Raw genomic sequence first — 15,000 nt, 5'->3', positions numbered from 1 at the left:
TATTTATTTATTTATTTATTTTTTTGCTTCTATTCCTTTCATCTTTATTCCTTTCAGCTTTCATTCTCCCCTTCCCTGTTTCTTCGTCTTCTTTTTTCTCTTCTTCTTCCTCCTCTTTCTTCTCTTCTTCTTCTTCTTCTTCTTCCTTCGTTCATTCATCATCTTACCTCCTTCTTCTCCTTTCCTTTATCTTCTTTCCCTCCTTCCTCCTCTTCCTCTGGCTTCTTCACTACCCTCTTATCCCTCTTTTATGAGTTTTCTTAATCCTTCCCCCTCCCTCCTTCCCTCTCTCCTTCTTTCTCCCTCCCTTTCTCCTTCTCTCCCTCCCCTTCCTTCCCTCCTCTCAGTCAGCCTTCCTTCCTTTTACGTTCTTGTCAGTTTCTTCCTTCTATTCATCCTGCCTTTCCTCCTCTCTATTTTCTTAATCTTTCTTCCCTTCCGTCCTCTTCTCCTATCTTCCTTCTCTGTTGCCACTGTCTCTCCTTTCTTCTCTCCTTTTCTTTCCTTCATTCCTTCGTTCCATGTTTTCCTTTCTCTCCTCCTCCCTCCTTCACTCTTTCTTCCTGTCCTTTTCTTCCTTCCTTCCTCCTTCCCTCCCGGACCGCTTCAACCCTACCTTTCCTTCCTCCTATCTTTTCCTACTTTCCTACTTCTTTCTATCTTTCTTTTCCCCTCTTCTTCCCTCCTTCAATTTTCTATACGTTTCCCTACTTCCTTCGTTCTTTCCTGACTTCCTCCCTTCCTTCCTTCCTTCCTTCCTTCCTACCTTCCTTCCTTCCTTCCTTCCTGCCTTCCTTCCTCCCTCCCTTCCTTCCTTCCTTCCTTCCTTCCTTCTTTCCTTCCTTCCTTCCTCCCTCCCTTCCTTCCTTCCTTCCTTCCTTCCTTCTTTCCTTCCTTCCTTCCTTCCTTCCTTCCTTCCTTCCTTCCTTCCTTCCTGAACCATTTGATCACACTAAGTCATCGAAGGCAACTCATTTCTTTAATTTCCAAGCAAGATGGAATATTTCTCTAATTTCCCTCGTTCTTTCGTCCTATCCCCCCCCTCACTCTCTCTCTCTCTCTCTCTCTCTCTCTCTCTATCTATCTATCTATCTATCTATCTATCTATCTAATCTTCCTCACCTGGTCGTAACACCTGGCCGGATGTTATCGGTACTCCGGAAACAAAGTGGACGCCGTGACCATGAACTTGAGTGATGTAAACAAGATAGATGGATAGATAGATAGATCAGTTAGACAGAATGATAGATGGATGAATGGACAAACTGACAGACGGATAGATATAGCTATAGCTAAACAGATACATACATACATACAGTACACACATACATACATACATTAATGTGTACATACACAACAGTAAAAATATAAAATAAGTTACAGATAGACACACAAGCATACATACAAACTTAAACACTACGAGGTATAATGAATGGAAACACACACACACACACACACACACACACACACACACACACACACACACACACACACACACACATATTGTCTCCATTAAATCCAGGTTGGCCAGTGGCTGGATCTGTGTTGTGCAGTGGAGAGACGAACTTAATATGGCCACAGAAAACCTTACTTGGGAGAGTCAGAGTACAGTTGGAGAGAGAGAGAGAGAGAGAGAGAGAGAGAGAATCGAAGATACACACACACACACACACACACACACACACACACACACACACACACACACACACACACACACACACACACACATACACACACACACATACCCCCCCAAGCACACGCTGAATACTATACCTGTGAAGTGCCTCACAGAAAATTAATTACATGTGGTCGATGGGTCTGGTCGGTCAGAGAGATCAACAACAGCACATCCACCACTACCCTTCACAATGCACTATCAGTATCCACACAGCAGTCCCAGATTAACATTTACCCTGTCCACCCCACCTGCTCTCTGTTTGAATGTGGAAGCTCGGGGCAGTTTGGAAATTCATTGTTTTTTGTGTGTTTCTCATTTTGCTTTATCGCCAGACTAAATGCGATTGTGGCGATGATTGCAACCTCCCACGAGACGCCCACCTGCACTGCACCTGCCACGATGCAACAGAGACTCATTTGCATCGGTGAATTAAGCAATAGATTTGACGTGGGAACACATTAGCGATCTTTTTATACCGTAATTGAAAGGGAAAGTGTATCTGGGACTGGCCTTACTACCCTGCTGCCCTAGAGACGTCTTTTACTATGTTCTGGCCAATTAGAGAGAGAGAGAGAGAGAGAGAGAGAGAGAGAGAGAGAGAGACAGAGACAGAGACAGAGACAGAGAGAGAGAGAGTTGCAACCATGGGAATGAAAACATAATCACAGTCAAAATCAGAGTGAGGTAAGTGAATGTTAAAACCAGGAGAATGAGTGTTGCAATCATGAAAAGAAGATGAGAATGAGTCGTGTTGCAATCAAAAGAATGAAAATAATAAATGTTGCAGCCAAAAAATGAAAATGTTTAAAGAATGAAAGGACTGCAATCAGTAGCATGAGAGGAAAATCAGTGTAACAACCACAAAAATGACCATACAACAACCAGAAGAAGTGAAAGAGAAGAATGAGGGAAAAATGAATGTTATAACCAGGAGAATTATCATATTACAATCAGAAAAATGAGAGAATGATGAAAGTGAAGAATGACAGTGCTGCAGCCTTGAGAATGAAAGTAGAATGAGGAGACAATAAAGGCAGAACGTGCACATTATAACCACAAGAATGAGTCAAGGAGAATGTGACAGCCCAGAATGATTCCCAGGCTTCTCTCCCCAAAGGATGCAAAGTTTGGGGAGACAAGGAACGCAGTGAGACCAAGCCAGAGGAAACGCATGCCGAGTTGCTGATAACTTTCGATAACTTTCATATCCCCTGCCGTCGCTGCACACACAGGATAGGTGGAAGGAATAGCATCTGCCCCGTGTTGGTTTAAGAAGGGAGAGGCTGTCTGTGAGTGGATTGTGATTGTAGGCGATGGAGTTCTGAATGTAGACACGATTGATGATTAAGGAGAGTTGGTGAATGTGGATGACAGTGGTTTGTAGATGCTATGTCACCCAGATGGAAAAAATACTATCTGTTCATAGCTGGTTTAACTCTTTAATGACGGGAATCACAGTTATTTTTAGGCCTACAGATAGATAGATAGATAGGCAAATAGACATAATATATAGATAGATAAGCAGATAAGTAAAACTTCAACTGGCAGAGATAAGATTAACACACAGACAGATTAATCAAACGGATGTACAAATTTAATACAAGTTAGTATCCCGTATCTCTCTATTCTGCAAAGTTACCTACATGCTGTCCTACCCCGCCACACTCTTGTCCACATCACTCATTCATCGTCAGGCAGCCCGGTAGTGCAATTCCTTATGTATTATTTCACAGGACGACTGGAATATGCAGCACTTGTGGAAGGATAACCCACACTAGATTTCTACAACTCTGTCTTGCCAGGAAAGGTTAATGACAGTCTCCTTTATTGACGAAAAGGCTGCTGCTGGAGAGGGCTGACTTCATGTGGTGGCACTGTTATTCCACTGCCTGACCATACAAACGTCCCTCAGCCTCCACCCTCATTCATTTTAACTAGACGGAGATTTTCGTCCCTTTGCAGCTTGTTTCACGTACCTCTATGGCAGAATATAACAATGCTACGGGTCTACATCCCTTCCCTAGCACTTCTTCATGACTAGCACCATTATTCCTGTGTTAATCGCCTGTAACAACCCAGTATTCAAGATGGAGAGATGGCAGTTTAGGTCAAGTAGGTCGCAGTAGCAGTTGTAACCTCAGCCTCATCTGAACGTGAACCCGGTGAACTGCAGACCAAAGCTGTACTACTACTGCAGTCGACCATCCACGTTTCGGGGGACAGGTAAGTAGCTGAAGACAGTTTACGCAACCAGGTAGTGGAGGAGCCCCTGTTTGTATCAGTGCCACCACATGAAGGCGTCCCTCTCCAGTGCCAGGCCAAATAATATAAAAAAGGAGTATTGCCTATGTTGTCTGCAGCTGTGACAGTACAAACAGAATGGGGGTCGAGGGGCCTTGTTGCATATCAAAGGCGAGTCTTTGTTCTACCATAACAACCCAACCCAACCTTTGGCAAGCCTGGGCCTCTCTATGCACGTCCAAAACAAAGCCCTCAAAAGAACGACCAGACCTGATGTCGCAAACGGGTATCATGGCCACACACCACTTTGACTAACCTTAATTCTGACCTCTGACCTATATGCTTTTTAACCACATTACCCGAGAACGTGAAGGACTATTTTTTTATAGTCTGACCTAACCTTACCTAATATTAACAGACTAATCTACCTTACCCTACCTACCCTATCCTACCCTAACCTACCCTCTCCTACCCTCCCCTATCTTACCCTAACTTACACTACCCTACCTTACCCTCCTCTAACCCACACACTTTCACATATCACCACTTCCGCACTAATGCCCACCGTAAATACTGAAGATATGTTAGGGCTGTCTCCCGTAGGACCTCCCTCCCATACTCTGCCTCACAGCCTCCCTCCATCCCTAACTTGCCTCCCTACCTCTCTTCCCTCCATCTCTATCCATCCCACCTTCTCTCCCCATCCTCCCTGCTGTCTCTCTTTCCTCTGTCTCTAACTTACCTCTCTATCTTCCTCCTTCCCTCTTTCTCTTCCCTCCATTTCAAAGTCCCTCTCAGTCTCCCTCCCTTCCTACCTCTCTTTCCTCCATCCTTACCTTGACTCCCTACCTTCTTTCCCTCCATCCCTACTTTTCCTCCCTATCTCCCTCACCTACCTGTCTTTCCCCCACCCTAACTTGTCTCCCTACCCCTTCCTTCCATCCCTACCTCCCTCCCCTACTGTCTCCCTACTCAAGTTTAATTTAAATTCTTTCTCCATACCTTCTCTCCTCTACCCCGACTCCCTTTCTCTATCCATTCCTGTCTTTCCACCTTCCCTACCTTCCTTCCTTTTATCTCTATTTTACCTCCATTCTTTTCCCTTTTATCAACCTCCAAACATCCTCCTCCACCTCCCTATTTTCTCTGTCTTCCCTCCCTCCACTCTACCCTATCTTTCTCTCTACCTCCCTGCTTCATAAGTCCTTTTCCACCCTCCTTCCCTCTTGCCTACCCCTCCTCATCCCTTTCTTACTTACCTCACTTCCTTCTATCCCTATCCTACTTTCTACCTTCCTTCCCTCCATCCCTTTTCCTCTCTTCCACCTCCCTCCCTCCATACCTACCTACCAACCTCTCTTCCATTCATCCCCATCCCTACCCTCCATTCCCACCCACCCAGCCTCTCTCTCTCTCCTCCCTTTCTCCCACCCTACCCTACCCTACCCCTCTCATCTACCCTTCCACCTTGCCCCTACCCATAAATGGTCAGGGTATCTATCTTTCCTTTTTACCTTGCCTTTCTTTTTCCTACACCACCTTCCTCCCTCGCTCTTTCTCTCTCACCTACCTTTCCACCTGGTCCCTACCCATAATGGTCTGGTTATTTACCTTTCCATCCTACCATACATCCCTCCATCCCTACCTATCCAGCCTCCCTTCCTTCCATCCTTACCTCCTACCTACCCACCGTACCCAAGTTCCCTCCCTCCCTCCCATCTCACCTACCCCTCCACCTCGCCCCTACGCATAAACAAATGGTCGAGGTACTTCGACCTGACGTTTATAGCTTTTTCACACAACTCTCGCCCTTACAACCCGTCCCTAAAGCCCAAACTCCCTCACCACCCACGCACGTAGGGCTCAAACTCCCTCGCCCCTTCCCTCACTGCTACGGGACTATCAGCCTTCGAGACCGTCTATAAGGGTGGAAATGGCTTGTGCCTTTTGCCCCCTAGTGGGAAGACACGACCACTGACACCCGCGAACAATGGCCAGGTAATTGGATGCTAATGAAGAGCGAGAGACGAGACTATGGTTCATTCACCTGGACTTGGCGGGGGATTTTCGTCCTTGTGTGCAGCCTTAACCCCTTTGGCTCAGTGTTGGAACAGGACAATATTACAACCCTGCATTCTTTCCACAGCACTTCGTGCCTAGGAGAGGCTGGGTCAAGTGAGGGCCCGTGTGTGAAGTTAAATGTTCTTCAGGGTCAAGCACCGGGTCATTTGCCTTGCTGAGGGGTCATGCAAGGTGAAGAGCATTTACTCATTCCAACTCCCACACGCGCACCCACACCAGCAGACTGTGCCGTTCCCTCAACACACTGATATTTCAAGTGCTGTAGGTCACCAGGAATTTTGTTCTGGCCACTGGAATTCTGACGTCAAAGCGATATAGCAAAGACCCCCTTCACTCAAATACCCATCATCATCATCATCATCATCATCTTCCTTCTTTTACTTTTTCTTCGTCCTCCACAGTCACTTCTTCCTTCACTTCCTTTTTCCACTTACTCCTCCTCCACAATCTCTTCCTCTACGTCCTAATCTCCAACATCCCTTCTCCTCCTCTTCTTCCTTCTTCCCTTTCTTCCTCCTCCACAGTCACTTCTTTCTTCACTTCTTCTTCTTCCTCCTCATCCTCCTTCACAGTCTCTTCCTCATCCTGGTCATCTCCCTCCTCCTCCTCCTCCACAATCTCTTCCTCCTCCTCATCTCCCGCATCCCTCTTCCTCCTCCTCCTTCCTCCTTTCCCTCTCTTCATCCCTCCTCCCACTCCCCCTCCTCACCACACACCACCAAAACACCCAAAGACAGTACAGTATATTCAAGGGGATATATTAGACCTTGATTACAGCTTCCACATTAACAGGGAGTTGTGTGTTATCTGTTCATTTCATTTCCTTAACTGCATTATTTATAGCGCCTTAATTCTCTTTTTCTCTTATTCGTTTCCTTTATTCATTTTATCCTTTCCTATTTATGATTCGATTTTTCTCTAGATAGACATGTAGGAAGAGATTAATATAGGTAGATAGATAGATGGATAGATAGATAGACAGACACAGAGACAACCAGACAGACAGATAAATAGACAGATGGATATATAGATGGATGGACTGATAGATAGATAGACAAACTGATGCAAACAGAAACAGACTGACAGATAGATATATAAAAAAATGATCAGACAGAAGACACCAAATATATATAAACATACAAACCCGCAGACAAACAAACACCCAGAAAGTTACAGATATAAAGACAGACATCTTCCCATTCGGCTGTTTATTCCAACTGGCACCCGAATCCGGATCAATTGCACGAACGAGCTACTGCATTTCTCCGGATCCATGGACGAGATTTGCGAACGGCCAATGTTTACCTTCGAGGGAGTCCACGGGGGTCGGGGGTTACAGGTTTTAGGGGGGAATGAAATGAGTCTTGCTTTTGTTTCGTTTGTTGGTTTTCTTGGTTTTGGAGGTAGGATGCAGGGGTGGAGAAAAGGGAGGAGGAAGGGGAGCGGCGAAGGGAGCAAAGGGAAGGTTAAAAGAGCTATGGAGGGAAAGGAGAAAGACGGTGGGGGGTGGGGGATGACAAGGAAGAGGGGGATTAAGGCGTCTGGCAATAGATAGAGAGATATATCATCATCATCATCCGGACCTCCTTTCCCACCCTAGGGCCGGGTGAGGAGTAGCAACGTCCAGATAGCCCAAGTCTGCCCAGTGCAATGGGCCGCGCTTCCATTCACTCATCATTCAAGCCCCCGGAATCCTGGCTCTACCTGATGCGCCAAAATCATTGACTACATTCTGTAGTGTCACATAATCGTATCCGACAGAGTCAATCCGGAAGCTGTCACGAGAGAGAGAGAGAGAGAGAGAGAGAGAGAGAGAGAGAGACTGCGTGTGCTAAGCTAAAGCGAGAGTGAAAATAAATAAATCAGGAGAGAAAGATTGGATGGAGGAAAAATATGAGACAAAGGGAGGTAGAAGAATGGAGAGAGAGTTGATTTGGTGAAGGAAATGGAGGAAAGTAAGATAAGAGAGAGAGAAGGAGGGAGGGAGAGAGGGAAGGAGGGAGTAAAAACGGGAAGTAGAGAGATGAAAAGATAAAGATAGATATATATTATCAATATACAGAGAGAGATAGAGAGAAAGACTCACAGATCCACCCACACACTTCCAGAGAAAGAGAAAGAAACACATCTATCTACACACACACACACACACACACACAATTCCTCTCATTAGCTTTCTGCGAAAACGTAGCGCTCGCGCTACGTGTGTGTGTGTGTGTGTGTGTGTGTGTCCAGAAATAAAAGTGCATGATAGGACAACTGTCTATTAATTACCAGCCAATTATGCAAACGTCACCAGCCACAAATTTCTAGAGACAATAATGACAAACAGTTCACGACAGACACACAGCAGACAGAAGTAAGGACAAGATATTTAACACAAGAGACTTCAGACAAGACAATTAAGACGAGACTTAAGACAGTTAAGAACAAGACAATTAAGAACATGACAGTTAAGGACAAGACGATAGTGGCAAACAGTTCACGACAGACAAAGGACAAGACACAGACAGAGAAAGACAAAGATAGACAGACAGACAGACACAGAAGCATAAACAGCCCGACACAGAAAGACAGATAATGAGAGGAAGTGTGTGTGGGGGGGTCTCTCTCTCTCTCTCTCTCTCTCTCTCTCGTACACACACCGAATTAAAAAGAACGCTAAAACAGGAATATATATATACGAAATCTTATAATTTTTAGGACTCAGTAAAAAAATAAAAAACAAAAGCAAAGTATTTAATAAAACTAATTTAAATGTAAAAAGCACTTCTCTAATGTCTACGCGCATGTAAAGCACACACACACATGCACATACACATACTCACACAAACACCCACACCCACAAACACTGAAAATCTGATATATGAAATTCACAAAACGTTGGTATCATTTTTGGCATTCGTAAAAAACTTGAGGAGGAGGGACTCTTGTGGGGCCAGAGAGCAGCTGTTGTGGCACCAGGTTTATTTGGACTGAACCCTTGGACTGCGGGATTAAACTGCCCTCTTGTTGGAGCGTCGCCTCTGTAGAAGGAGACGGTACTAGATAAAACACTGGATCCGCCTGGTTAGCGTAGACGGCAGCAGTGAAAGGTTATAGACGCTTTAACAGACACTGGATCCGCCTTACAGACTTTTTAACAGACAGACAACGGATCCGCCTGGTGAACGTAGACCGCAGCAGTGACAGCATCTCTTTGACGATCGCTGCCGTCGTGAGGAGCAGAGGCCATTCAAAAAGGCTGGTTTCTTTCTCGTATCACTTTTACCGAATCAGTGTTTTCGGACATCCTGGTTAACGTGAGCGAGAATTTTAACCTCCCGATCCTGATGGGAAAAAGGGTCACCCAGCTCTCATATCTCATTATCTTTACCACCCATTCACTGTGTCCTTTTTTCTTTTTTCTCTCCCTTCTTTACCTTTTTGTTTTCCCTCCCTACTTTTTCTTTCTTCTTTTCCCCTCTCTCGCCCTCCATTTCCCCTTTCTTCTCTTCCCACCTCACTTTCTTCCTTTTAGCTTCCTTTTTATCCCCTCCCTTCTTCACCCCACTTTTCTCTCTTTTCTTTTCCTTTTCCTCCCTTCCCTCCTTCTCCCCCTTTTTCTCTATTTTCTTTTCCTTTTCCTCCCTTCCCTCCTTCTCCCTCTTTTTCCCTCTTTTCTCTTCCTTTCTCTCACTTTTCCCCTCTTTTACGTCCGTCCCCTTCGTCTCCCCCTCTTTCCCCTCGCTCTTTTCCGGAGAAGCGAGGTAATATTCCGGGATCAGACCAGTTAAAGAAATGTTCAATGTGCCCTTTTGATTCTCCTGGGCCGCCTTTAGGATTTTTTCTTTTGCCTTTTCTGCCATGTCCTCGGCCCACCTGTCGAGAGCGAGGAGATCCACTTGACTCATAGCGGGATGGGCGAAGGAGGCCGAGGAGGAGGGCAAGAGAACCCTAGAGGCAGAGGCAGGGGACGAAAGGATAGGAGGGACAGGGGTGTGAGTTGAGGACTTGTGTTGATGTGAAGGTTGGACAGGGGTCTGCTGGGTGGGGAGTGGACAGGTGGGTGGGTTTTGGGTGGGGTGTGGGCGGGTGGGTTGGGTTTGGGTGGGGAGTGGTCGGGTGGGTTGGGTTTGGATGGGTTGTGGACGGGTGGGTTGGTATTGGGTGGGGAGTGGACGGGAGGGTTGGGTTTGGATGAGTTGTGGGCGGGTGGCTGGGTTTTGGGTGGGTTGTGGGCGTGTGGGTGGGTTTTGGGTGGGGGGAGGACGGGTGTGTGGGTTTTGGGTGGGGGGTGGTCGGGTGGGTGGGTTTTGGGTGGGTTGTCGGCAGATGAGTTGGTTTTGCGTGGGTTGTGGGCGTGTGGGTGGATGGGTGAGTTGGTTCTGGGTTGGAGGTGGTCGGGTGGGTTGGATTTGGGTGGGGAGTTGGCGGGTGGGTGGGTTTTGGGTGGGTTGTGGACGGGTGGGTGGGTTTTGAGTGGGGAGTGGACGGGTGGGTTGGCTTTGGGTGGGGAGTAGGTGGGTGGGTTGGTTCTGGGTTGGAAGTGGTTGGGTGGGTTGGTTTTGGGTGGTTTGCGGACGGGTGGGTGGGTTTTGGGTGGGGAGTAGACGGTTGGGTTGGTTTTGGGTGGGGAGTGGGCGAGTGGGTTGGCTTTGGGTGGGGAGTGGACGGGTGGGTTGGCTTTGAGTGGGGAGTGGATGGGTGGGTGGGTTTTGGGTGGGGAGTGGGTGGGTGGGTGGGTTTTGGGTGGGAAATGGACGGGTGGGTTGGCTTTGGGTGGGGAGTGGGCGGGTGGGTGGGTTTTGGGTGGGGAGTGGGTGGGTGGGTGGGTTTTGGGTGGGGAGTGGGTGGGTGGGTGGGTTTTGGGTGGGGAGTGGGTGGGTGGGTGGGTTTTGGGTGGGGAATGGACGGGTGAGTTGGCTTTGGGTGGGGAGTGGGCGGGTGGGTGGGTTTTGGGTGGGGAGTGGGCGGGTGGGTGGGTTTTGGGTGGGGAGTGGACGGGTGGGTTGGCTTTGGGTGGGAAGTGGGCGGGTGGGTGGGTTTTGGGTGAGGAGTGGACGGGTGGGTGGGTTTTGGGTGGGGAGTGGACGGGTGGGTTGTCTTTGGGTGAGGGGAGTACGGGTGGGTGGGTTTTGGGTGGGGAGTGGACGGGTGGGTTGCCTTTGGGTGGGGGGAGGACGGGTGGGTGGGTTTTGGGTGGGGAGTGGACGGGTGGGTTGCCTTTGGGTGGGGAGAGGACGGGTGGGTGGGTTTTGGGTGGGGGGTGGTCGGGTGGGTAGGTTTTGGGTGGGGAGTGGGTGGGTGAGTTGGTTTTGGGTGGGTTGTGGGCGTGTGGGTGGGTGGTTGAGTTGGTTTTGGATGGGGGGTGGTCGGGTGAGTCGAGTTTGGGTGGGTTGTGGACGGGTGGGTTGGATTTGAATGGGTTGTGGGTGGATGGGTGGGTTTTGGGTGGGTTGTGGACGGGTGGGTGGGTTTTGGATGGGAGGTGGTTGGGTGGGTTGTGGGCGGGTGGGTGGGTTTTGAGTGGGGATTGGACGGGTGGGTTGGCATTGGGTGGGTTGTGGACGGGTGGGTGGGTTTTGAGTGGGGAGTGGACGGGTGGGTTGGCTTTGGGTGGGTTGTGGACGGGTGGGTGGGTTTTGAGTGGGGAGTGGACGGGTGGGTTGGCTTTGGGTGGGTTGTGGGCGGGTGGGTGGGTTTTGGGTGGGTTGTGGGCGGGTGGGTGGGTTTTGGGTGGGTTGTGGGCGGGTGGGTGGGTTTTGGGTGGGTTGTGGGCGTGTAGGTGGGTTTTGGGTGGGTTGTGAGCGGATGAGTGAGTTTTGTGAGGGTGCTGGGTTTTGTGGGTGTGTTGGGAGGGTGGGTGGGTTAGCAAGAGCCGGTACCGTCTTGGGAGCAGCGGTGGTGGGCCGAGGCGGGGAGTGGGTGGGCTGTAGCATCGCCGGGAAGGGGGCCAGGTTGGGGGGCGCTGAGTTAGCGAGGAAGATGGGAGAGGGGATGGGCAGGGAGCTGGTGGACTCCAAGCTCTCCACGTCCTTCTGCACGCAAGTCCCTGCTGTCTCCCTCACACTAGTCCCCACGGTCTCCCTCACGCTAATCCCCGCGGCCTCCCAGATGGCCAACACCCTCTCGAAACAGTCATGCCTTCCGCAGGGCTCCTGGTGGGTCCCCGCGCTGTCGCGTTTCGGTTTGCGATTGAATTCCTTTTTATGCATTATTGTTTTCTCGTAATTTTTCCTCATATTAATCGCGATGAGAATACAATTGGAGGAAATTTTGGAAGTGACGTTGCTGGTTTTTGGCCGGTGAAACAAGGATGATGATGATAATAAACCATCTGACGTTGAGAGGGCTCTCCCTCCGTGCTGAGGGATCTTTGTGTGCGGCATGTTAGGTGCGATGCCTGACAGAGGTCTAGGTTTATGACTGAAGAGCTGAGAGGATGGGCGGGGCTTATCGTGATGGTGTTGTGATGAGGAAGGGTAGATTGAGATGGTCTGGGCATGTGGAGAGGATGGAGGATGACAGTTCGGTGTGAAAAGTGAGAAGTGTGAACCTCGGGGGTAGGACTGAAAGAGGCAGACCGAAAAAGACCTGGGATACTGTCATAGTGTGACTTCAGGGATACGGAACTGAACAGGGAGGCTGCCAGAGAAGGAGCAGGATGGAAAGTCGCCATTTGGTGACCAAGGCCGATGCATGCAAGCATGTTGGAGCTTTATAAACGATACGACACGAGGATCATCTCCTTCCCATCATAACACCCACCACCACCACCACCACCACCACCACCACCACCCTCAGCAGCAGTATCCTCCACATCACTATCATCACTACCACAGGATCCTCCTCAATTTCATCCTATGTAATCATATATATGTAGAATACAGTTATATCCATTTTTTATTATTTTCTTTTTACCTTCGGGGATGTGCTTAATGCAACTTTCCACATACACTCACTATACACTAAGTATAATAATTTCAAATACTGTCGTCACGTCTAAGCTTTGAACCATTAAATAAAATTTTTCCATCTATTATTTTGGGGCTTCTAATTTTTCCCTCTATAATTTTTGGGGCTTCTATTTTTTTCCTAGATATATCACTTCCGTATATATTATTTCTCGATGATACTTTATGTGATAGATTTTGCCATGTTCATATTTCTGCAATTCTGAACAATTAATGTGTAATTTCCAGTCTATCTGATTAATATGCAACGCTTCTCTCCATGGTAGCCTAATTTATGTTTTTTTACTTTCCTATCCGTATCGTTCCAGAATACAAAATTTTTGGAGGATACAAAAAATAAATGGCATAATATTCCCTGCGCATCATCATCATCATCATTAATATCATCATCATCATCATTTATTCCACTAAAGAAAAAAAAAGTGTAGAGAATGTGTCAATAACTCCTCAACAATTCTGGGGTTTGTGAAAAAATTAATCTACTTTTCTAATCTCTCTTCTTCCCATCTCCATATTATGCCTACTCTCTCTCTCTCTCTCTCTCTCTCTCTCTCTCTCTCTCTCTCTCTCTCTCTCTCTCAAGTAATAGGGCCCCCTTTAGGCTGGTACCCTTTCAGTCCTTTTAGGCCTCCAGATTAAGTCAGTTCCTGCTAATACTCTATTCAGTACACCTAGGAAGGGGACGAGAAGGGGGAAGGGGGAGGGGGAGGGGAAGAGAGAAAGAAGGGGAGGGGAAGGGAGAAGAGGGGGAAGGAAAGGAAGGGAAAAAGAAGGGGTAAGGGAGGGAGGGAAGAAGATATGGACGGGGGAAGAGGGAGGGGAGGAGATGAGAAGGAGTGGGTGTGACAGGGGGGGAGGGATGACAGAGGTATAAAGGGGGGGAGCAAGGGTGAGGGGAGGACAGGGGAGGGGTTGGGAGAGAGGATAATGGGGGTAGGGGGACGGGGTACATGGAAGGAGGGTAGGGGGAAAGGGGAGGGGGAGGGATGAGGAAGAGGGAATGGGAAGGGAAGGGATGGGGAGGAAGGAAGAGAAAAGAATGGGAAGGGAAGGGATGGGGAGGAAGGAAGAGAAAAGAATGGGAAGGGAAGGGATGGGGAGGAAGGAAGAGAAAAGAATGGGAAGGAGGGGAGTGGAAGGAGGACTGGGCCAGGAAAAAGATTACCATAGTACCTAAAATCCTCTTATAAACGGTCCCTTCAGCCCGAGAACGTCATTCTTACCTCATTCTTGCTGTTGACAGACAATTTCATCAGCTTAAATTTGTATGCTGTAAGGGGTGCTGGTAGAAGTAGTAGTAGTAGTAGCAGTAGTAATAGTAATAGTAGTTGTTATTGTTGCTGTTGTTGTAGTGCCAGGTACAGTGTAATGTGAACCCAGTGGAATTATATAAAAAAAATCGAATACCTACCATATAACTGATAAAGGAAAACAAACTAAATTAACCTACATCGCAAATCGAGCGGCAGTGACCTTAAAGTATGTTATGCCTCAGTGATATTTTGCTTCATCAGTATTGTAAACAGGAGTATCTTTTTCCTTTGGGTGGAGAGAGAGAGAGAGAGAGAGAGAGAGAGAGAGAGAGAGAGAGAGAGAGAGAACTAATGCGCTGGTTTCACAATGGTAGTGTCGAAAATTTCAGTCCCAATGGAATTCAACTATTGTGTGTGTGTGTGTGTGTGTGTGTGTGTGTGTGTGTGTGTGTGTGTGTGTGTGTGTGTGTGTGTGTTTTATTTCAGCAATTGATAGAAAAACACACACGGACAGTAACACTAAATTTCTAAATGATTTTGTCACAGGATAAGCACTTAAAAAAAAAAAAAACAGATGGATATTACAGCCTATATATTTCGGTGGAGTTTTTTCAGTCCATTTAATTAACATACTCCCGTGTTTTTTTCCAATATAGGATAATAAAACACACACACACACACACACACACACACACACACACACACACACTTATCGCATACATAACATACATTCTCTTTTGAGTCTCTTTAATGGCTCCCCATACACACATACTGTATATTATATCACACC

The 15,000-nt window shown here is 47.6% G+C and overlaps 1 protein-coding gene across 1 annotated transcript in view; it reads right to left on the bottom strand.

Moving 5' to 3' along the window:
* The window catches only part of LOC145409669 (uncharacterized), a 107,890-nt gene extending 95,692 nt beyond the window's left edge, over positions 1 to 12,198 (bottom strand). Inside the window, exon 1 of the mRNA XM_080280021.1 lies at positions 11,869 to 12,198. Within this exon, the coding sequence (XP_080136147.1) occupies positions 11,869 to 12,198 (330 nt within the window). The remainder of the gene's footprint in view (positions 1 to 11,868) is intronic.
* Positions 12,199 to 15,000: the final 2,802 nt, after the last annotated feature.

Source organism: Coenobita brevimanus, chromosome 82 (assembly GCF_032717465.1).
Source record: "Coenobita brevimanus isolate Jiangsu-jjx chromosome 82, ASM3271746v2, whole genome shotgun sequence".
NCBI lineage: Eukaryota > Metazoa > Arthropoda > Malacostraca > Decapoda > Coenobitidae > Coenobita > Coenobita brevimanus.
The sequence above is the reverse complement of the archived record's forward strand: the minus strand, read 5'-3'. Positions and strand labels throughout refer to the sequence as shown.